This window comes from Rhopalosiphum maidis, chromosome 2 (genome assembly GCF_003676215.2).
Source record: "Rhopalosiphum maidis isolate BTI-1 chromosome 2, ASM367621v3, whole genome shotgun sequence".
NCBI lineage: Eukaryota > Metazoa > Arthropoda > Insecta > Hemiptera > Aphididae > Rhopalosiphum > Rhopalosiphum maidis.
Window position 1 is genome coordinate 70,517,523 of NC_040878.1, and position 26,963 is coordinate 70,544,485.

Consider the following 26,963-nt stretch of genomic DNA (forward strand, 5'->3'; position numbering starts at 1 on the left):
TTTTCCTCAACGTTTAAAAAAATTTAAACTTACTCAGTAACTTTTGAAAGATGAATTTTTCAACTCGATCGGTTACTATCTACTTATTTTAAAATTATCACTAACGAATCGATTGATAAAATTGTACGTTAACTTTATATAATCGTAAATTCTCTCCTCCTCCCTCATAGAAACTTCGTATGAATCATCATACGTATAATTATTAACATAGTAGGTTAACATAAATTACACCATCGTAAGGTTAGATTGAGTTCACAAAACTTCAATATTTACGATCGAAAAAATAAAATCATGTTATAATTGCGTTACACACACTTTGAAATGTTTAAAATAATATTTATAGGTAACCGTATAATACTATCATAATAATGTATATATAGTGACGTTATGCTTTAGAAATTTACATTTTAAGATAATTATAAGTAGGTATACCTACATTATACATTTTAAATACTATAATATTGTATAAGCAACTTGCAAGAACACAATATTTTGGTAGATTAAGTGTATTATAGTATTATGTATAACTCTTAAAAACAGATACGTATAACATAAATTCGTCAATTAACGCAATAATATTATATTACAGTTATTAAGACCGAGAAGGCTGTTGAAAACAATTCTCCCGCGCAAGCGTTAATAATGTCATTAATGAATGTCCATTACAATATTAAAACAGAATATTGCCCACAGCACTGTGCATACTCGTACAAATATATTATATACAATTTCTTAACGTTTTCCGTTAATATATTACGGTAGGTATACAGATTTACACAGAGCTATCACCGCTATCGGTATGAAATGAAATTAAAAATAAAATAAAAATAAAAATTCGAGAACCGTGCGTGAGACAAAGCATGGTGCACTAATTAAAAATTGGTAACTGGTTCCTAAGCCGAAATATAAATTAATTTCCGCCGACTTGTATTTCCTGCGGAACTACTTACTACTACCTATATAATATTATATAGCGCATAGTATATACGCATGCCAATATAGTATATTATTTATATACGTATTATAATGTTGAATACTACTATATGGACGAGTTGTAGCCCACAAACGATAAACGTATTCAAAAATCGATTAGAACGATTAACTTTTTAGCACGAAATTACGGGTGGATGAGCATCGATTAATATAATATTATAAACATATCAACGAACTAATTATTTTTATCATTTTAATTCGTATCAGATTTCCGCATCCAATATAGATTCGGCTTCGGCTTCAGAATAATATTTTTTTTATAGGAAACCCTTGATCAATCTCTCTCTATTATTATTTTTCTACCACTCACACATGCGCGTATTTAATTCAAAAGAAAATTATTAATTTTTTTTACGTTCAATTTTATACGTTTCACCCAGTTTGATAATACTACGTGTAAAATTGAATCGTCCAAACGTTTTCGTGAAACATTTATGTAAAACTGTATACGTATAACTATTGGGACAGTGAACTATTCTATAATTTGTGTTTTTATCTGCACAGTCATAAAAAGAGCCATCTAGAAACAAATTTATGTAATGTCATGTTAAAACCAAATCAAAGCTAATTTTATGTTACACAGTTTTGCATAAATATTAAAGTTTATTTTTTTCTTAAATATTTTTGATCAGTTAATTTTAAACAACATTTATCGAGATGACAATGTTAATTATATATTTTAAACTTCTTAATTATTTGAAAGCTTCCACGGACTGCAGCTATACAGTGGTCGAAAATACTCGTATTTACTAAAAGGTATAATCCGAGTATTATTTATTGTCATCCTTATTTAAAATGCTATTAATTTGATTTATTTTTAATGTTTGAGCCAAAATTGTAAGCCACTAGAAAACAATTTTTAGTGATTAAAGTTATAGACTTATAATGTATTTTAGGGTTATTGAATGCATAAGTGATGGTCTATTTTATGATTTTCACGACTGTAATTATGTCTTTTGCATTAATGATCCATTGATACATATTATTTATTATAGTAACTTTGTCACGATGATTTGTATTTTTGATGAGAGAAAAGAAACATAACACGAGCGAAGGTTTTAACGATTACTTGTTTGAATCGTCAAATCCTCCAGGCGTAGTACACTGCTTTTACACGCCTAATATCGCCTAAACTACTATACAATGACGTGCTGTTTGAATGCTTCTTAGTGGATAAAATTGACTTTCAAAAAATACTATTTATATCTAAATATATGACAATGTTTAGTGTGTTCCTTCTATGGAACAGTAACCACTGTTGACGAAATTTAAATATGAAATATAGTAACTATACCATATAACCTATAACATATATAGTAACTATACCATATAACCTATAACATATATATACCATATACCATATATATATACACATATATACTATATAACCTATAACATTAAAATCACTATATAAACAGGTTTGTGATTTACTGATTTACCAATTTACCATGCACGATGAACCCACTCATAACAACTATTCTCCCTTTAATAATTTATTTATCTAAATTTTATGTTTTGGAATTTTCAAGTAATATAAAGGTCATATTTTTAAATGCTTACATTTTTTATACTCTATTATTATGAGTATACTACAGTAATGATAAAAAAAATTTTTTTTTCATAATAAATGAGAACTTTCTTTTTTTTAGAGTAAATATATTTTTTAATGTTTATAGTAAGAATAATGCCATTTCAAAGAGTATCACAAAAATATTAAATAAATATAATATTCATTCTAGTACTTACTATATATTCAACAATTACGATGATTCTTACAGATTATAAACATTTTAATATATTATTGATAATTATAATAGTTTTCATATCATTCAATTTTCCAAATCATAATTAAATTTACTATCAGGAACTTATATTTACTATTATCCTTAGTACAAAATGGAGTTTTAATAGGTAACTCCAAAACTACTAATTTAATACTAATTTAAATATATCAATATTTACAATAAAATCATCTACTAAATAATATATAGAAAAAAGGCAGATGACACGCCTTAAATATTATAAAAATCTAAGTAATTTAAAAATAGGTACTTTAAATCAGAATTCAAACATATGCATTATTAAAGTAAAAATAAGGGGCGAGTATTATCAATGAATTACCCTGTATGTAAAATGCGTAAAATATATAACGTGCGAAAACATTTTAAGAGTCAAGTCGTCGTCGTGCGTGTTTCAATTTCTTCGTGGCTGCAGAACGACGCAAAAAAAAACACAAACACACTCACATTCCCACGAGCATACTAATGTATACGGGACCCGACTTATCCACTATTGCTAATGTATGTGTACATAACAATTTTATTTTATCTTTATTTTTCGCATGCTCAATGTATGTGCGTGTGTGTGTGTGTGTGCTTGTAGGCGTCGACGTGTGCGAATTTAATATAATGAACACTATGCATTATTTATTTGACACACAAGTCGTCGTTCCTATATTTAGATGATATGTGTACGTGTACAATATATAATATATAAAGCGTTGTATGCAATTTATACACGGTCCATCTGACGCAGACGTGTACAGATCTACATTTGCCGCCACACATGACGACAGTGTAGTAAAATATATAATATACTACGTGTAAAATGTATACAGGATGATTTCCCAAGAATTCTTACCCTTATTTTTTCCTTTAATACTGAATTTAATTTAACACATTTTTAATATTTCTATTAATGGATATCCTCCTTTGTCCAGTTAAAATATATTGTTATATTTATGTGCATAAATGTAATCATATTTACTTATTGTGTTATTTTTAAATACAGATTAAAAGTTTTCTAAATTAAAATATATATACATCAAATTTATTCAAAATATTATTTTGGAAATTTTTGAATATACTTAGAAAACATATTTTAAAAATGTTAGGATTTTTCGTACAATTTAAGGTGTCCAGTATAGGCGATATAAACATATCTTTTTCAAATAAGATCCTACCTTTTTTTACTTTAGATTATTTAGTTTATTAGACGTACCTGATAAAAAATTAAAATAGTTTCTCAGCTATTAAAATGTTTATATCAAGGATGATAGTATTAAAGCTAGATTTACAAAAATATAAAACAGATGTGATATTGTATATAGTATTTATTACACTGATTTTACTTTTTTTATAATTAGAATATGTTGATAAATATTTTTATTACTATAAATTTTAAATCACCATTCAAATATCCATATTTGGATAATCCTGAATCTATTATTTTAATACATAAAATAAAATAATTCAAAATTATTGGTTAAAATTTTAATTTAGATTCGTTAGCATTTTTGTAAACATTATCCGCTAAATAATTTACAGTATAAAAAGGGACGACTTTCTATTCGAAAATAACAGAAATTAGTCATTACTATTATCAGTAGGTATTTCCATAAGACACATCTTAAGTAGTATAAAAAAATCTTAAAAATATCTAATAATTTGAAAATTACAAAAGTTAGATTTTTGATTAACTATATTATTGAAGAAAAAAGGGGTGAGCTCGTGAATAATATGATTCACAAATTATCCCGCGCACAATAAATTGTTTATGTATACAACATAGATACCTATAGTATACACCTTGAAGAACCTCTGTTTGAAGCGTAAGGTGATTATAAAACTGTTTTTATACATACATATAATTCCGGCCACGCCTAGGAAAGAGACTTTATCCGAATTGATTTGATGGTAAAATCCATTTGCGTTTAAATTTTACGACATAATTACACTTTGATACTTCTATTTATACGACCTAACAAAGCATTTATAGACATCATATTATAGGTACTATAACACGTATACACGTTGATTTATACCAGCTTTATTGTACGTGTAATATAAGCGATCCACAATACAGCTTTAGGTATTCCGGATGACGAGTACGCCGATTTCAAAAATTGTTATCGATTAACCAGGATAATGTTCGTATTTTTTGATGTTCTGTATATCTAACTAGTACCTATCTAACTACTTATGTACATATTATCGTAATCTATCTATAGACTGCGCATCCGCAAACGATCGCTGCGATCCGGAATATTGTAGTTACATATTGTCCGAATCAATTCAATCTACGATAATAATATATGGATTATATTCTTGTAATATAATAAACAGTAATACATGTTTACGTGATGCACATCTAAGTATTTTAACTTTAAAAATATTTTTTTTAACGTTGCATGTTTTTACGTAATAGAAAATTTAATATTGTTATATAGGTAACTGGTTATTATACGTTAATTATTTAAGAAAATTATACTATTATATTTTCGTCCATAATAAAAATAAAACAATCCAGTAATTGAATCGATTAAAAATAACTATTATTTAATGATTATAATTATGTATACAAAAAATAATGAGAGTGTTGTAAGAAAAAAAACGACTATAAATTAGTATTTTCAGAAATTTTTTTAAATACTCAAAATAATATTAATTAAAGCACCCAACGATAGATTTTCTGATTTGAAGAATATAAATATAATCAATTGGAACCTATACTATTTTTATAAAAATAATTTTTGATTTATTGAATCTAGCAAGAAATAATGACTCATGCGTGAATTTATAGTTTTGTTATAACGTATACGTCCTTCAGACCCGTCCATTTCAAATATGTACATTTTTCTATTAAGGATGTTTGCATGCATTTGTACAATTGATTCTAAAATCTGTACTACGCCGGTTTACACGGTTTGGAGAATGTACGTTTTTTTATTGTATTTTAGATACATTTTCACTTTTTAGTCATATTTCCGTCGGAAAAATTGAATAATCGTTCAGGAAATTATCTTTGTTCGGTACACATTAATAATATGTTTTCCTTTACATATTTCATGATATAATAAAGTACCAAGCATTATTATCAGTTTACACCAGTGATCGGCAATCAGAGTACCGTGAGCTACATTCGGCTTGCTTCAAAATGAAAATTAAAATGAAATTGAATATTTTATATTTTTAATCATTATTTTAAATCTTTACATTTTATATCTAAAAATGATAATTTAATATTGAATTGTATTTTATTTATTACTTTTTGGTCTTATGTTACGCCAAGACATAAATATGTTTTGGAAGTAAAGGAGAAAGATGCTTCCATGATTAAAAATAAAGTTTGGATTTTTGAACTGGTGTTTTTTTATTGATATATTGAAGTATGTGAATTCAATTATTATTAAACTCCAAGGTAAAAATCAACTTATTTTTTATATATAGTTTTATAATAAGTCTTTTAATATTGTATTAGATTACTCAAAAAGTTTTGTAAAAGATAATGCACACGAGCAAAGCGAGTAGATAAATTTCGTTTGATTATTGAATCAATAAAAGTTTCGCAAATTTTAAATTACATTAATTAAGCCAATACCCTATAAATAAGTTTGTAGCAAAAATATGGACTTTTATTAAAATATAAATTCAATTAATGCAATTCATAATTTATATTTTATTCTATTAAGTATATTATTTTATTATTTTATACATTTCTTTGATAAAGATATTTTCTCCAAGCCCAAAAATAAATTGCAATACAATTTGCATTAAATGCTTACCTACCTATCTAATAATATTTTTTTATTGCTAATCTCGATTAGCATAATCATAGTGTTACAGTTATTTATATACAATTAAATTTCCAAGACGTTATTGCGCTTAACGGCTGGATTTATTATATATGTATTGACAATGGATCAAAACCGTGTATTACGTTCAGTATAGGTACCTAAAACGTTGTGTATTAAAAAAGTCGGTCAAAAGAGACTGAGGACATTGTATTTCCCGAGATAGAATATAAGGTATAATAATTCACATAGAACGATTATATGCAGACTATCATTATACGTCAGGTACCTATACGAATAAATTGGGTAGATATCTTATCCAAACAAAAAACAAAATATATTATATTAAACAGGTAGATATCGCGTATTGTTATGGAAAGTAGTGTATAATAATATACTGTCCTAAAGTGTTTGCAATCGATTATGGCGTATATATTTAAATGGAAATTTAAATCAATATCGATTTCGTTTCATGTGGTATATAATATGTATATATATATATATAGGTTTTGCAGCATTGTGTAAAAAGTTACCATTCGGCATTCGGTATAGGTATTGTTATGTTGCGTATAATATGACGCATATACTACAAAACAACGACACGTATCATCGTTGAACGTATCTAGTGTATCCAGCATAAACCAGTAATTGAAAATAAAAAGTTTTAAAATTTATTAAGTAACCTATAGGATATAGTGATTATTAATTAATGCAATACTAAAAAATCAGTGGCCAATAACTCGTAGCATACAGATTACGTGGTTATCGCAAATAAAAAAAATTAAATTGGTAGTAAATGTACCGTGCTTCTTTACATTTTTATCGCAACATTCAGAAATCAAAAAAAAAAAAAAACATAGATAATGATTTAAAATTAAAAAATTATGAACATGGTTGTTATGGTAACGTAATTATAATATGCACTGATTGTTAAGTGGAACCTTACGTAAAATTAGATTATGAAAAAAATTTTTATCAAGGTTTTAAAGGTCTATTTTTTTGTGCTATAATAACGTGGTTATAATATTCATCGGTTGCTGAGGCAATCTAAGAACTGTAACAAAAACATTATATCGAGCCCGAAAACATGTTATTATACCTATGTTGATAATCGAAAAAGATACTATGTTACTAACAGGTATAAAATTTCAGTTAGTATGTACAACAACAAAAACAGATAATTTATAGAGGCCACTTTAATTCAGTAACACAAATACATAATTGTTTATTACTGCATACAATAACCTATGTAATTTTGTCTAGTCGTCGTCGGGTAGCAGATTTGAAAAGAAACCGACAAGATTCGGTCATGAAACTGCGAAAACAAAAATAAACGAACGTTAATATATAATGCACACAAAATACTGTGGGATTATATCATTATAATATTATTATGTACCATTGAAACACAGGTTTCACTAATATCATTCAAGTTGTTGACTTAAATGCTTAAAATGAAACTAGTTTTTATACAGTGTATATTTATATATATTTATAACAATTCTCTACCGTAAGACACATCTTCAACCAACTTTTGTCGATGGAGGAAACATATTTAACTTTTGATTAACACTAGAGTGTTTAACAACGATTTTTGGTTTTTTTTTTTTCATAAATTCTTAAGAAAAAATCCTAAAAATTGGATTTTTTTGTAAATTTAATAAGACACAATTCCTATTGAATTCGTCATAAGGTCATGCACTTCATACATTTGCACTTATACATGTCCATACCCTATCGACATCTACTAAAAATAATTTATTAATGTCATTATTATGATTCAAACTCGTAAATTAAATTCAATAAAATCATTGGATATACAGTCAGGGGCGTCTTTTCGGGTGTACGAGGTATAAAATAGGCCATATAAAAATAGATATAGGTACGTAAAATAGGTGTATATAGTTTTCTCTAGACTCGGATTATACCACTTTTTACAAAAAAAAAATTAACATTGGGTGTAACTTAACTGCGCCATAATAAAAAACGTACATTTTTATAAGTAAATATTTTGCTATGCTTAATTTTGATTTACAAAGACCACAAGTGCACTTAACCATGGTTAAAATATACATTTTATATTTAGCTTAATTATTCATAACCCAAATTTGCTCAAATTATGGCCTCTATCGCCTAGTAACTACCCCCTTCACTCGAATATGGGTTAAGGTCCCCTCACCAAGTTAATGGATATTTATACAGATATCTTTTGAATTTTGAATCATCACACAATATTAAGGAAGGTACTGAATCATATCATTAAGATGATATACCATTAAACATATTGATATATTATATTATTGTACAAAACGTATCGATACGAATGGAACGTCACGCGAATGCCTCTCTCTAATTCATATTTACACGTGAATATACACGGCATACAATATTATTGCAGTTGTAGTATACAAACACATAATGTTGTTATTATTATTATTATTACTGTAGTGGGATGAGAACGCGTACACCATAAGGCAACCGGTCCGTCCACAGCTCGGTCGAACTCGCGCGCGCGGACGGACTTTGCCAAGAAAACTGCTCTCTGTGCAACAGGTGTGAATGACCTGTACAACTGATGCCAATCACATCACCGCCGACTAAGTCCGAACTCGGTGACTCACGCACTCGCACGCATAGGAGGAGGCAAGAAAATCGATGATGTTGATGATGATGATAATAATAATAATAATAATTTGTCGTCGTTGCGTTACGTATGTAAGTACTTACGATGTGTGTAGTATGTACGTGTACATGTGGTCGGCTTTTACACAGGTCATTACGACTTGCAAGTAAGGCGGTGGCGGAGAAGATGTGCAACAACGCGCGTGTGACAACTATTAAACGCGACTCGCACCATCGTCAACGTCATCTGACGGTTCTTATTTTATTATTATCACGTCATTATCATCACCATTATATTATTATGATATAATATCTCTAATAAATTATCATCGTCATAATATTATAGTCTATAAAGTTAGACGTTTCCCATTTTCTTCTTTAATAATGAATTCATCTAAAGTTTTATTTTTTGAATATTAAAAATATTTATACACTTCATATTTTTAAATTCTTAAGAGTTAAAATTCTTTGCACTAAACTGAAGTGTTCCGTGGAAAAAAATCTTAGTAAATAATTATTCAATTAAAAGGTTCTTTATAGAAAATTGGTTATTTGCTTTAAGACTACGTTGAAACAGCATTCGTTATAAGAATATTAGTTATAGTAAGAGTGGGCTAAGGATGCGTTTATAACATATTATACTATTATAGTATTTGTATATTTGTATGAGGTGACGAATATAATATGTTTATTGAAGCTGTGTGCAGTAAAGGTTTTTTGTCAAATTACCAAGCCACAATGTGATTTGTCTTTTAGATATAGTGGCAACATTGTAGTTAATAATTAATAAAACATTTAGAACGGAAAAAACGATCGTGACTATAGGAGAAAATAGTTGAATATTATTTTGGGACAATGCGCGCAGTTTTTAGTTAAAAAAAAAAATTATAAAATTATACATCATCACTACTGTCGTCGTCGATCATTTTTATTCTAACTTGGCGCCGGTGAAAGACGACCGACAAACACGAATATTTTTTTCCCAAAACAACTAAGGTGAAAGTCAAAATATTGTTTGTATACTAGTCACGCGGTTGTTTATAAAGGTCATTTCTTATTAATTATTTTTCCACATTAATTGTTCATCTGTTCAATCAAAAACATCCATAGCTAGTCTGCTCCAAACATTAAACATTTGACAATAAATATTTTAATATTAAAAGAGAATAATATAATTTTTGTCGTATTATACTGATTGATAGATTCGCATAAGTCATAACATATATTATTAATTATTATTGCTGTAGTGACAAAGTTATGAAACCTTTTCAAACGTTAATAACAGTTTTATATAGTAAACTTCGATGAAGCATGTTCATTATTATATAAATTTATTTCGTATTAAATTATATTCTTATATTATACACATAAGAGTTCTTGCCTTCGTGCAAATATCTGATGACACTTTTAGGTTGATTATATTTGATTATAATAATAATAATAATAATAATAATAATAATAATAATAACTGACCGTCTCCATTCAATCAGAGGTTAATACTTCTGGGTTAAAATAATAATTGTTTGAATAAATAATTATATTAATACATTCGGTATATCGATGAAAAATGTATACTTAATTCCACCGCACCTGTGCAAATACGAGGTTTTATCGTTAAAAAATTAAAATGGAAAACGCAATACGTGTCTAGTATACCTATCGATGAATAAATAATTGAAAACTAACCAACCCGTACATAATATATTCATTTTATTTTAACGTTTTCTTTAAGAATTTAATAATTGGTATAAAAGAACCTAGTATTAAAAATGTTTGTCTAGATTGAGTTCACAATTTGCAATAACATGAATATTGAGTAAAATGCGTTTGAAAAGTTATTTAAACTTAATACAATCAAAATATTGATTAATATTAAATACAAATATTGGCTTATCTTACATAACTCAAAATACAAATTTTTTAGGTGTATACGAAAATCGGTTAAATAATACAGTAAACTAGTACAATTAAAATTATTAATACCAAATTAATAAAACTTTTATTAATTCGTAATAAAATAATGGGCTACTTCTATTATTTTGTTATATTTATACATAATATTATATATATATATATATATATAAATTGCATGTTATAATACTATATATTTTATTTTCTAATAGTATTATTACGCATTTTTGCCCTTATATTTTATAAGGTAAAATACAGAAATTTTTTATACATAAATTTATAGTATTTTTTTTACAGTTACTTAGAATACATTTATTTCATAAAATAACTAATTCTTAATATTATCCATTAAATTTATTAAAATATATTATACTCGTGGTTTAATGCATACATTACTATATAAAAATATCCAATTAAATTGGTTTATCATGTAATCTCACTTAATACCGAAAAACACGACAGACTACCTTGTACACTTGGTGAAAATATTACTTAAACTTTCATAAGAATAGTATAAAATTATCTCAAAAATGTATTAATGGTATAATCGGGTTAAGCGCGCTTATCAAAAAATCGATTAATTTGTTTCAGAGAAAAGTTCATAACGTGGTTTTATGTAGTATATAGTAATTTATTACAATAATAATGTATGATATGAGATATTATAATATCCATTGTACTGAAATTCAATTAGAATGTTGTATCCGACTAATCACAATATATTATAATATGGTAAAATACTTAATCGTATTGGTTATAAAATATATTGATTGATATACTTTTTTTTACGAAAAATCAAAAACAACAACAAATTTAATCATAAATATATTATATATACGGCCAGGCTATATATTATAATACATATATATATATATATATATACTATATTATACATATATATTATATACATTATAACACGTAGCTTCAGCTTCTGTAAATCAATATTAAATGACAAAAAAAAAAATAATATTTATACCTATATACATAGAACAAATTAAAAAACTGTACTATAGAGCAATAATAATATACTGAATGCGGCGTAATGGACTCCCATATATCAAAAAATCATTAGCGCGTAATAAAACTGATTAGATTAAAGTGGTTTATATTAAAAGATTAAGTTATTAATAAGGTTTTTGGTCGTCACCATGTTGTAGTTTGGTGAACAACGTGGTTTCGTTATCGAAGCATTTTTAAAAACGCCGAATGTATGGCTGCGACACAGAGCATTTCGCACTCGGTTCGGTTTGAATTCAAACAAAATAAACCCTAATCGGAAAACGATTTTAATTAGGTACAAAATTTAAGAGCGACCTAGAATCATTGAAGAACTAAAGGAGGCTATCCGTCAAGAAATGTCTGGGGATCCACTCGATATTCTGCAGGCAAGATTGATGAAAAAGTTTTGGGAAGGGCTCCATAATATGTTCGTCGCTTGTTAAGACAATCATTTTAACAAAATAATTTTTAAGAAATAGTTAAAAAAAATCTTGTATAATATAGTTTTTAAAAATAATTTTTTTTTCTAAATCTTGTATTATTATTTTTTAATTCACCTCAGAAATGTGGGAGTCCATTACGCTGCACCCTACGTTAGAAGTTCGGAAAATGTATTACACATATATACGAAGCGTTTACACCTGTAACATTATATTATGATGCTACATATGTAACGAGAATAAAAACGAAATGATATTTAAGTATTTAACATTGATTTCTGGAAGGTGACAACAAATTGTTTGAAATATATAATATATACGCTCTTCCCTAAAAATAATAAATTATAAAAGCGAATTATGGTTTAGACGTGTACATCATGGTATATCTGTATCATATTATATTTTATAATATTTATGATGTCAAATAATATAATATGCTTGGTGTATGTTATATTCATTAGTTTTCAAGTAATTTAGATTTCATGTGTATGTATAAGGCTTTCTATCTTTCGTTAATATTGAGGATTGACGAGCTGTATCAGCAATCATATTTGAATGTAAAATAAAATAGCTTGTAAAAATAAAAAGCAAGCAAAAAACACGGCTATTAACCAATTGTATGCACTACTACACATATATAAGGTACCCTAACAGAACGCTTTTTATATTAGCTAAAAAAACACTTTTTTTTCAAACAAATACAAATAAAGGATATGTTAAGTTTCGGTATAACATCCGTTAATAACATTAATTTATTAGTAATTAACAAAAATAAATTTAACTCGAAAAGTTAAATAAGTTAGTCTAATCTAAAGGCTAATATAATCTCTTCATAAACCATATAAGATAAATATTGTAATATTTCTAACAAATTTATGAATCAAAGGTTAAATGAAAATAAGTTGATTTTATGCACAAAAAAAATATTAATTTAAATTAAATAGTTAGTTTGTGTCATCGTGTCGAGAATGGTTTTCTATTTTTTAGTAATTTGTACTTAATTTATATACACACGTGACACGTTATATGAATTTTCAATATGCTTTGTAACTATTGATAGACGTTAACTAAACAATAATAATTATCTTAGTTATACTACGGAGGAGATAGGAAATTTGAAAAAAATTATCTAAAGGCGTCAAGGAATTAAAACCACAGTGTTGTAGCAAATAACGATAATATATACCATTATAATATTATTCTTATGTAGTCTGAATGGCTCACCGGGGGCCATTAGAAAAAATAAAATATCCACTGCGATTTAAATACGTTCTAATTGTGTAATTTTCGACGCGATTAACTGATGTTGCTAATAATTAACAATCACGTCGGTCTTACAAACACTTAGTGATGGCAAAGGGGAGGGGAAAATCATGAGAATTTGACAGTTTTATAACGACTTTGGATCCTGGGTCCCGATATTTACCTACTCCTCCGTCGTCGTTCTTAATTAATTGCTATATTACAGTGAATAAAACCGCTCGAGGGGTTACCGGGCGCGCGTATAATATATATGATAGTGTGGTCTTTAATTTTTTTTTTAAATTTACATCGCTTATCCGTCCATGACCCAAAAAGAAGTAATATTATTATCATACAAATTTTACAGGTCGTACACCGAAATTAAAAAAAAAAACGAAATCTTGATCTATTTGTCGACAAATCTGCAAAATGCCTCGTATAATAACAGGTACTACAGAATAAAATATTTTCTATAATTTCTACACTGTGTACTGTATGAACTTAATTTTTAAGTACAGTAAAAACTCTTTATAACGAAACTCGTTATAACTTACAACGAAAAATTCTATACAACGTAAATATTATATAATATACCATCGTGTGGATTTACACATCATAACGCTTATTATACTAATAATCTACCTCAACGATTTATTGTTTTGCTTCTTTATACCTCATATTGTAAACACGACTACATTACATATTATTATATTATATTATGTGGATATTTGTAACTAGTAAATACATTTATATACATGCACAATAAGTCTATAATCAGCTCAGACAAATGTGCGCGTTCTCTACGTTTTGCATACAGAAAACCAAACGCAAAAAACAAACAAACGATAAATAATTGTAAACACGTGGTATTATTATTATTCCTGATGACCTCTCGTCGCGGTCGAACATGAACGAGATTAGAAGAAAAAACTGGTCTACCCACCATCTATGTAATGTACGTCTGCACGCCAGTAACATCTTCATTACAAACGTTTCACGCCCGCTTGTACTTGACAGTGCATTACAAGTATGCAACCACAATTAATTTTTTTCGTTGTCAAATCAATATATTAATTAAAATGAGTAATTATTGGGAAAATACCGACAACTTTGTATACATAAAACGTAATTTTACTTATGCGTACATATCACAAGACCACTTGAAAATATTATTATTATATTTTACGAATCAGTGTTATTATTATACATTTATAGAAAAAAAATTCTCTCTTCGGGAGAGTGATGTAAGATGAGAGAAATGCTAGACGAATTTGACAAAAATCGATCAAACAGAAATCGTATACATTCACTTCGAGTGATAGAGGTCATCATACCAACGTATTTTCTTAGTCTTAGAAATGGACATCGTAGAATCAAATTGCATTCAGTAATTTAAATTTTAAATTTTGTGTTGTCAAGTAGCCATAATATTATTGTAAATTGAACTATATTATTAAAATCAAAGGTAAGTACATTATTATACCATTAAATTTAATAATAGTTGAATTTACCCTAATATTTGAGACATTTGAATTAATAACATAAAATTGATTCTTCTGAACGTACATTTTTGTATATAATATTATGCGTTAATAAAACAGAATTTAGACATGTTGGTATGATTTTCACTTAACAGGGAGGTAATGTTTTTTTCGGTACATATAAAGGAAGCGGAAATCAGGAACAGCCAGACGAGAATAAATACCGGAATACTGCAGAAATGATATGCAATACGTTAATGTGCATATACTTTTGATAATAAATTATGAAGTTCGACAAAATAATATAACGTATACGTTAATCGCTCTCACCAAAATTGTAATTTTAAATTTTTTTTGAAAAAAAACAATTAGTACTTAATTTCTATGAACTACTGACCAGCTTTTTGTTATTTCTTCTATACTATAGTTTACCAGGATAGATGAATTTCCTCAGGGTAAAGGCCACATAGCCTTATTTCGTTTTTCTTTCTAAAATGAAAAAATCGTAGCGTTTTTGTCGAATAATCCCGTAGTGACTTATTACGAACTGGGAACAAAAACAACGAAAATAATAATATTATAGTTTCTCTGGAACGAGCATTGACGTCATACGGGTTGATTAAACTATAATACGGCATTATTATCGCATTATTAAAATATATTATGTTTATATTATCATTTATATACTACCAATGGACATATATCATTATTCATTAAAGGATAGGGGAAACGACTTTTAATAGTTTATTTTATTTTTTGTTGTTCTCCACATGTTTGATATGCAAGTATATTAAGTATAAAATTAAAAATATATACAATGTAATACTAAAATCAAAGACGAGAAGTGGTAACAATTAGAATACTCTCAGAATCGATAATCACCTAGGTATAAGAGTTTAAGAGATTATATAGTATACTAGTTTCAACCGGATTATTTTTATTACATTATCTTAACGATTTTAAGGTAGTGTGTACATAAAGGTACAGTCAGGAGTGGATTGTCTATGGGTATATAAGAATTTTGTTTATTAGCTCTAACTGTTGGTATCCCCGGGACCCAGAAAGTTATAGTTTTTTTTTTTGCCACACATTTGTGTATTATTTGATGATTTTAGTTTTTTATATCATGTAAATGTATGCAGACATGTTATCAAAATGTTTGAGGAAAGTGATTATTATTGAAACAAATATTATATGTTATTTAATTGTGTATATTAAACGAATTTGTTTCATCAGTACGATCAGTTAATAATAATTGTAGTTAGTATCATTTGATGTGACGGTATTGGTGCAATTTGCATGTGTGGTTTCTTCAAAATGTTTCCTAAGGTAAATAATCGATACATTTAAACATAATTTAGATGCAAAATTGTCAGATATTCTTGATACTCCGTCACTTTAGAAATTCAGGATGTTTTCGGGACTAATAAAAAGCCAAATACAAAAATAAAATAGAAATTTATAAAACCCTGTTAAATTCATTGTATAAAAAAAAATAAACTTCCTATCTATATGAGTCAGATAATGTTTGTCCGTGAGCTACTTTTTAGTGACCACTTCTCATACATACGCGGATATACTATGATGATATTATAAAACAACAACCCACACGACGTGGTTATAGAACTACAGCAAATTGTTATAGTCACTATAAAAATATTACATACACATAGAGCATTATACGGGTATATAATATATAGGTAATATGAAATTTCACTGTACATTAACATTAAGTGCTGCTGCACAGCAATCTCTAGCGGGGACGATTTAGTGACGTTATTTAAAAAGCTCTCGTTTTAAATCCAATTAGTCCGGGGCGCGGTGATTTTATAATTTAATTTGCATATAATATAATACAAAATATTAATATAATACATTATACTATGTACGCCGTTCAATCGTGTAACGCGTATAATATACATATGATATACAGTACCTATATTTTAAACGCTTAAAACATTTTAAGAAAAAAATTGCATACATCCAGTCAATTACGCAGTGCGGATAGTACCTATAATATAATACTATACGCATGTATGCGCACAGCGTATATTATAATAAAAAAAAATAATGAATTTTAATTATATTTTATATTACATGCACATTGTACACACACATATATATATATATGTGTATGTATATATTGTGTGTGCTATTGCTGATAATAACTAATACACAGGCTGTGCGTTATAATAATAATGGACGTCGATGCTTTTGAAATGCGCACGTGTATCATATATAATAATACTATAATATAATACATATAATATAATATATAATATAGGTGTGTGCACGTATGCATTTTATAGACATTTTTTTCTCTGCCGCGGCGCCAGAACACTATATTATATTGTATACTTACGTAGCCTGGAAAATATAAATCGGTTGCACCGGCTAAGTGCGCATTATTCTATAAAGAATATCGTTATTATACCTAAAGCATTGTGTCTTTATAATATAGCACAACGCGACAATGTATATTATTATTATGTATATATACATGCATATTATAGAGGAGCGGCTATTCCTCAGGGCGCTGTGTCGCGCCATCGCACACAGACCTACATGCTGCAGCTAATGTATAATATACTCTACGACGACACCGCTCCTTATTTACTTTATTTTGTTTTTGTTTTTGTTTGCGTGACCGTTTCCCTATGGCCACACCAAAGACAATACACCAACCGCTAGTCAAAAATATAATATATACCCGTTTCACCGCGTTTTATACATATCTCGGCGGGAAGCGCATTATATTGTTGGTGTACCACATTACATAAACCACAAATGAAGAGATCTAATAGACGTGTATCGTTTAAACGTGAAAATCCGTTCGCTACACTTATGTTTTACCTGTGGTGTGTCTACACGACGTCATACGTCTAAAATTATATTAATAATTTTGCCTACTCACGCGACATCATTATTATTGACATACCTAGGTATTATCAGCTAATAATAATTTTTGAGCAACAACCTATTATTAATTTTATTATTACAGTGCACACACTCCTTCATTAGATTTTACGTAAATTACCAATATTTGCTATAAACAGGGTGGTTCCACCAAGCATGCTCACTCCTGATTCTTCTTTTTATAATGCATTTATTCAAGTTCTGATTAATACAATTTTCAAGTATTAAGAACTTATATATATATATATTTTAAATTATTTAGTTGTTTATACTATTTAAAGACAGTGGAAAATGCTGACTTCGAATTATGTGCATGCTTGTTTATCATAATGTAGTATGGTATAATAAATATGTAGGTACAATTAAATATTAAAATAAAGGGTTTACTTTAAATTTATAAATTAATTCGATTTTATCTATAACTAATACTACACAAATTAGTTTTATTTATAATACGACTTTCACTGAATACTTTATTTAATATTTAAACGATTTTAATCAAAAGTTAGTCAAAATAAGTAACCTATTGACGAAGCATAATTGAATGACTATATACCCATGCAGGGTAGTCAGTGTCGCATCTTAAATCTGTAATCCTGTAGAGATAAACTTCTTTTATTTCGAATTAGAACAAACTTTTTTTACAATAAATTATTAGGTAGATATTTTTTTTGAAAATGGTTATTTATATCTAAATTAAAATCTAACAAACGGTTCACGCACATTGATATAAATTACTAACATTTTTTGATCATATTATAGCCCTCGCATCTTCTAGCCCTATTATCATAGGACTTGAATATATTAACCTTAGTATATAAAGTAAAATAATTCATAAACTACTAGTTTGAATTTCGATTTGTTTACATCAATATTTTCAAAACAAGTCATCTGCTTGAAAATTATCATTAAAAATAGTATGTCTTGGTTGAAAAAAAATAAGCGAATTTCACAAAATAATAATTAAATGAAAAAAAAACTAAATATTTTAAAATATGCTTTTTAAATAGTTAAAGTGAAAAATTCAAAAAATCAGAATTTGAATAACTTTATTATTTAAGAAAAAACGGGAGTGAGTATGCTCGGCGAATTAGTGAATCGTCCTGTATAATAATTTATATTATAATTAAACGCAAATTGATTATTTTTAAATCGTCGACAAACAAACATATTGTAACATAATTATTACTCAAATTATAAAATCGTTTAACTGAGTGACGTTCGTCGATTTTAATTAATCGTATATATTATATAATAAACATTGTACGTATAAAAAAATCATTTGAATAACCTTAAAAATAGCCAAAAAATTGAGGCTGGCTGACTAGTGGTTTCTATTTTCTCTTTAAACACAATAGTCATTTTTTTTCTATGTATGGATGTGTCAAGTATTCCTTACGAAAAAATAATATTATCATGGTTAGTAAGATAATTATTAAAGTTTCTGAAACCACTGAACATGTTTTTTATTGTCAAGACCCGAAATCAAAACTTCTAAGACATGACCATAATCGATGTATAAAATGTTATATTATGTGAAAAAAATTGTCATACTAATAAAAAACTAATACAGTTAGGAAAAAATGTCTATTCATTGCGACTAATAATCCGTTAATTTATCAAACGTGGTATAAATCTAAAATAATATTATACAATTAGCTGTATAACCTAACTTGCACGGGAAAAAATAAACATGCATAAAATATAGCTCAACGGTTTTAGTATTCTCAGTTCAAAGACAAGTTGGTATCGGTATGATTTAGAATAAAACTAAAGCAAAAATGTATTGATTTTATAATTATGTGTGATATTTTATTTCTGTCATCACCACATTAAAAAAGTTTTGATTTTCAAAGATGTGGATAATTCCTGGCAAAAAATTGAATCAAGTAGGTACTTTGTAAGGTCAAACGTAAAAATGTCTAGTTCTTTTTTTATAACTGCAAATTAAATTTAAAAAAAATAAAAAAAAATAAAAAAAAAGGAAAACCTGGAATTTTTACACAAATCCAATTTTGTTTTTTTTTTTTTTATTTGTGAAACTCGAAAAGAAGTATGTGGATATACTTAAATTTTCACCAAATGTTTAGATTATAAATTTATATTTATAATAAAATTTCAAAATATATCAACTTCTCAATTTAGGTTTTTTTTTTCTTGAGATTGATATAAAATTATTCGCTTGATTGATATTTTTAAAAATGTAATGCAAAGTTCTTTATAAGTTGTTTACTTTTCAAAAAATATCGAAAAAATCCATAGTTACAATACTAGTGTATAAGCATTTAATGTAAGAATGTTGTCAAAACCTCAAAAATTTAATAACTATTTTGTAGTTAGAAATTCATAAATTGCTTTTTTTTATACCTAAAATTTGAAAATTTAATACCTAAATTTTAACTTAATTAAAAAAATTTCTTCCAGAAAGCCAAATTTATTTTTGATGAGCCTTTAAAGTTCTAATTTTTAAGACATTGGATATGTAACCGTAAAATAATTTTTAATATTTTGTTATATTTAAACAAAAAATAAAAGTAACTTAAGATATTCATTAACTGTTTATATTATCATTTTTATTATATGATAACATATTCAAAATCTTTTATGTCTTTTCGAGCTATATTCGTTATTATATATATATATAGGCATAGAAAAATGTCAATTTAAAATTATTTTGGTTATAAATGTAGTTAAATTAAAAATCTTCTACCACATACCAACTAGTAAAACATAAACATATTTTATATTATTCATAATAATATATAATAATAATTTATTATATATGCTATACTTTCACATAATATACAGAGTGTCCCCCCGAAGATCTGTCAAATGAAATAATGAAATCACTTTTGTTCTAATCAATATTTTTATAAAATTTCTTTTAAATATAATTCATAGACACTTGCATTACATTTTTAGTATACATTTTTTTATTTTTTAATACCAAAAATAAAAAACTTAAAAATTGATTAAAAAAATGTCCAAAATATTCAAAATAGCCAATTTGTAAATCTGATTTAAAAAAAAAATTAGATGGTAAAAACATTTATTTAAGTCAAGTGGTTGACTTTTTACAATTTTTTTAAATATTAATATTCTCGTTAGGTAAATTACGATCTAGTTCATGTTAGAAACATAATAATTTCAAGAAATATAATTTTTTTTTAAAACATTTTATGTAAAAATGTTTAAATAGGTGCATGTTAAAATCTAACTATTTTTTTATTGTTTTACATAAACTAGACCGTAATTTACTGAACGAGAATATTGATATTTAAAAAAAATGTAAAAAATTAGCAACTCCACTTAAATAAATATTTTTATCATCTACATTTTTTTTTAAATAGATTCACAAATTGGCAATTTTAAATATATTGGCAATTTTAAATATTTTGGAAATTTTTTTATCAATTTTTTTTTTATTTTCAGTATTAAAAATAAAAATAATAAAAAAAAATAAAAAATGTTAACTAAAAATTTAGCGCAAGTGTCTATGAATTATACTTAAAAATATTGATTAGAGCAAAAGTTATTTAATTTATAAGATCTTTGTGGGATTATAGTAATGTAATATTCTAAAATAATATTATATGTATCAGCTGCCAAATTTATAATGTAGTCCTACTGCACGCTGTCATTATTATTAAAATATTATATAGATACGAGCTGTGACGTACAGCTAACCGAAATACAATTTGCTGCGTATGACGTATATATATTATAATATTATGGTATAATGATTGTATGTAATGTACAACGTACGTCCTACACACTGCGCTGAACATGACAACTTTACCTAGTACAAATTAATATTGATTCGTTATTTCCGATAGAAAACCTTTAGAGGTTTAGAGGAATCTGCCGTGTTTGTAATGAAGCGATTTGTATAATATAATCATCATTATTCATGTAGTATATTATAGAATGACACCGTGCGGTCAATTTAATAATGACTATAACATACATGATATATCATTGTTTTAACGCGTCATGTATCAGAATATAACGAACACATTATTATGCTATTATATTATAAGACGATCAAAATATATTTATTATTTTTTTTATTTTCATTTAGAACGCCCGCATAATAAAATAATAGTTGTTTTACTGTTTAATTTAGTTAAAATGTTTAACACTCTCGTATTATATACTGGGTCCGGGTTCCCAACCAGTTTGCTAAAGTGTAGATTGAAAGTTGAACCTATGTAATGTTTTAATAGGTATAAGAAAACAAAATATATACACATACAAGTATGAAAAAAACATGTCAAAAATGTTTCATCATAAAAATGTTTTAAAAAAATGTATTATTCATACGTTTGGTCAATACTTTACTGAATTCCGACATGTTAAAAACCAAGGGTGACCGTCAAATACAACTTTACGAGTTCCATACACCTGCGCAACAGGTGTGAACACGCAGCGAGTGTTAGAAATTTATATAAGTAAAAATAAAGTAAGATATAAGTAAAAAAAAATATATATCGTAACGATAGAACTATTATAGTATATTTCAAAAAAATGCTCATTTAATAATATATGTTTATCGTAGTTCGTTAATGTGGTTTATATATAAATCATCAAACTGTGACAAGTAATAAACTGATAACTTATTGATATTTATATAAATATGTATAGTTTTAGAAGAATATTTTATGAGTTACCTATACATTAATATAATTTATTATAAATACTCGTCCGAAATTTGACTTATATATTGAAAATTAAATGCATCGAATAATATTTAAGTTCGAAATATGAAATTAAAAATGTGTTGTTATTCAATGACGTAAAAAAATAATAAATAAATATTTTTAATAATTGATTTATAACGATTTAAAATTACATAAAAACATATTTTCAAAAACTGAGTATTCTTCAATAGTAAATAATTACCTACCTTCAAATACATCGAAATGTGCAATAATGGTTTTTTATCGTTTCCCATGTATAAAATAACGGCCTAATCAGATTGGTTTGACAAATAACTCGATTTAAAATGTAGTACTTAAAACTAATATAGGTTTATAATTTTTTTTGGAAATTGTATGTTTAGTTTCAGTTCCTCGAAATAATTATGTTTTACTTTAGTCATAACACACACACACATATTATAAACATATAATAAATCGTAAGTATAAGTATGGTGTTATTATTAACCTTTGAGTTGGGAGGTGGTTCGGGAACGTCCGAGTCCCACTCGGAGCTCAAGTCATCGCTGGACGCCTCTCCGTACTCGGCGTGTGGCCACGGCACCTCCAATAAAGACTTCTGGTACTGTTCGTATCCGGGCGCCGCTGATGTCGAGCCAGCCGTACCAACGGTGCTGTAAGTGATCATAGTGGTCGTGGAGGTAGTAGTAGTTTGCAACATCAGTGCCGCCGCCGCAGTAGCGGATCCGGAAGCCGGACTCGATGCCCGTCTCATCCGATTGCTCCGACCTTTGGCTGGCCTGGGACCCCTATGCCAAACATAACTATACCCTCGCTGTACTTCATATAGTACCTGGGTGACGGGAAGAGGCTACGCGCAGCTTTCAAAACACAGCTGAATTGTAAAAAAAAATCTGCGCAAGTCTCGCTGGAAATCCTGATTGCCAAACAATAATTGAGATCGCCGACGAAGAAACGTACCGAACAGGTCTCGCGACGATTGATCGTACATTAGAGTGCACATTTCAAATTATGTCAACATATTATTGTTGTAAATTAATGCAGAAGAATGCTCATGGAAGGTAAGGTTATAATATCCCCCCTACGAGGGATTTGTTTTGTCAATTTATTTATTATAGACACAGAAACAAAACTTTAGGTATAATTTATTGTTGAAATAAAATTCATGTTTTCAATATTATTTTTTTTTTTTATTGGTGTATACTAATATTTAACATATTTTACTGTGTCTGTGTAACAGCCAAAAATTAATTTGAGCACGCCAATATCAGCACTTTACTCTTTTTTCGTTGTCATCATCTACCCCGTCAGCTGACGGGATTGTGTTTCGAAAGCGCGCGCCACCTGAACCTTGCACCGATTTACCTTAGAATTGTATTTTATACGATATAATCCAGCAAATGCTTAACAGGATTAGATGCGTTCGATATGTGTGTGTGTCTGTGATCGTTATGAATAATATATTTTAGTTATATTACACAGTGTACGAAAAATATGAAACAATTTACTTATTTATTAAAACACGTTGTACAATACATATTTTTGTTTATATAGAATCTACGAATGTCGCAATCGATCTGTGTGATTATTAATAAGTAGAAATTTGTAAATACATTAAATTGTTGAACAAATTCTGAAATGTATCTAACTAAAATATTTAATTTTAATTTTAATAGTATTGCCTTAATTTATTTATTGGTAAATATTATAAAAAGTTTGAAATATATTTTAAGTACATTTATATAAATATATTTCATTGGCTTAACTTAATTTATAATCTTAAATAGTCTTTCTAAACTTAATCTCAATTATTGCCAGTACTTAATTTATATATTAATTTTGTAAATAAACTGTATTATTTAATTAATTATAAATTAATAAAATATATTTATAAACAATAAACACAGAAATCATTAAAATATTATTTAAAAGGTTGTAATAAAATAAGAAAATGGAAATTTTGAATTATAACCTCATAAGCTATTTATATTATATTATAATATAGTATGTTACTTTATGCTCATTGAAGTAGATCACAATCAAACATATCCGTCTGTCGAGATGTAAGCAGCGATTTATGATTAGGGTATCGACCGGTACGGGGTGAAATATAAACTGCAGCGTGCAATGATATGTAAAAAATCACCGCACACTTATTCATAGGCGGTTCCGTATACGTGTGCACTTGAACAACTATTTGTACAATCGGTTTACCAGAATACGCAACATGATTTACTCTTTTTGGACGATTTATTCATTATAATATATTTGGTAAAAAATGTGTATGTATATCGTATACTATAAAATCGTGTGACGGCTATCATAACAATAATTCCACGTGCCCCACATTCGTAATATATTATGAAATTATAAATAATACTAAAATAACAATATTCGAATTGCGGAAAAAAATCCCCAGTTTAAAAATTCATCAATTTTTTATTATTAAAATAAAATATAAGATAAAACATTAAACTACATATAGATATATATAAATGTATACCTAATAATATTATATACATTAGTGCTTAGGAGTATTCTTCTTTTTTAGGTATACGATTTGAAACAATTAACTTATACTGATTTTTTGCAATAAATGTATCATAGCGGTACATTTATGATGTATAAATGGAAATAAAGCTCCTAGCACATTCGTATTATTTTATATAGATATAGATTGTATTTTATGACTTGTGTACATAATATCCATTTATGTATATATTATATTTCTTAAATGTAATTGAAATCAAAACAGTAAATATAAGTACATAAAATAAAAACAACATGCATAAGAGGATTAGTCAGTACCTGTTTAAGTTTAAATAAAGATACTTAAGAAGTATTTAAAATGTTACGTTAGTACATTTTTTCTTTTTTGTGAATTAGTTATATTTAAAAATATTTTATTATTACACGTCATAAAAAAGGGGTAGAAATCACTTTCCTATATATTATATCATATGATACTATAATACGCATATAATAGATGATTACTGTATACATACTAAACATTTTTTTCAAATATATTTGAGAATATCCGATATTTGCACTTTATCATTAATCTCGTATAATACATATTTTAATAAAATGTTACACAAGTTTTATCGAAAACCGTTTTTTATGGTTTCACGCATGGCTAATTTAAAAGTATGATTTTCTTCGAGGCTTTTATTGATATTTTAAGTATAAAATAAGTTATAATAATTTTAAAATGTATAAAAAATACTGTTTAAAATGCCTATAACTCACTTCATAGTAAATATATCAATAAAAGCATCCGATCTTACCTTTAAAGTTTATAATAAATCATTTCCTCTAATTTTAAAAATAACAGAGTAAAATAGATTGTTGTAAAAGTAAAGTTTGTCATATTATACGGTTATAAGACAGAGACAATACGTGGGTGTGGCTTCTTCTTAACCAAGATATTTTGGCCGCCGTACAACGCGTGTCAACGATAATTATAACGTCATAAGTAAATAATATATAATGTATAGGAAAAAAGTGTCGAGGTGTACAACAGCTAGTTATCCGGATCGGTAATAGATTGACACAATATATATCATATTATAATAGTCGTCGTCGTCGTCGTTAGAAGCTGTCATATACTAATCGCGATTGCGCTCACGATTTTTCCGCGAAATACATCGATTACGGTGAGCACCACATAATAACGAATAACGATATATAATATATAACATACGCATCACGAAGACATTTATTATATAGGCAACGAGTTCAATCCGTCAAACAGTTTTGAAATGTAACGACCGCGAAAACGTCGCTATTATATAAATACGTATTTAGGTATATAATTGTAAATGCAATGTCGACGTCCAATGACCCACGCCAGGAAATATAATGAAATAATAATAGAAAGAGTGAAAGATAGTGAGTGAGTGTGTGTGTGAGTGTGTGTGTGTGTGTGTGTGTGTGTGTGTGTGTGTGTGTGTGTGTGTGTGTGTGTGTGTGAGAGAGAGAGAGAGAGAAAGATAGACGACTGACGGACAGACAGACAGAAAAAAACGTCACGTAAGTCATCCTTGTATAGGTAGGTACATGTCAATACGTCATATATATTTGTCCTGCGATTATACCTATAATAGCC

The 26,963-nt window shown here is 27.3% G+C and overlaps 2 protein-coding genes across 2 annotated transcripts in view; both read right to left on the reverse strand.

Annotated features, from left to right (window-relative positions):
* Nucleotides 1–26,963, reverse strand: part of LOC113554472 (inositol-trisphosphate 3-kinase A-like) — a 221,596-nt gene that overhangs the window by 33,282 nt on the left and 161,351 nt on the right. The gene's annotated exons all lie outside the window — the stretch shown is intronic.
* Nucleotides 7,744–25,176, reverse strand: LOC113554473. Its single transcript, XM_026958350.1, has 3 exons — nt 24,869–25,176; nt 23,343–23,658; nt 7,744–7,880 (listed from the first exon to the last, which is right to left on the reverse strand). The coding sequence occupies exons 1-3, from the start codon at nt 24,877–24,879 to the stop codon at nt 7,794–7,796; spliced, it is 414 nt and encodes a 137-aa protein (XP_026814151.1). The 5' UTR covers nt 24,880–25,176; the 3' UTR covers nt 7,744–7,793.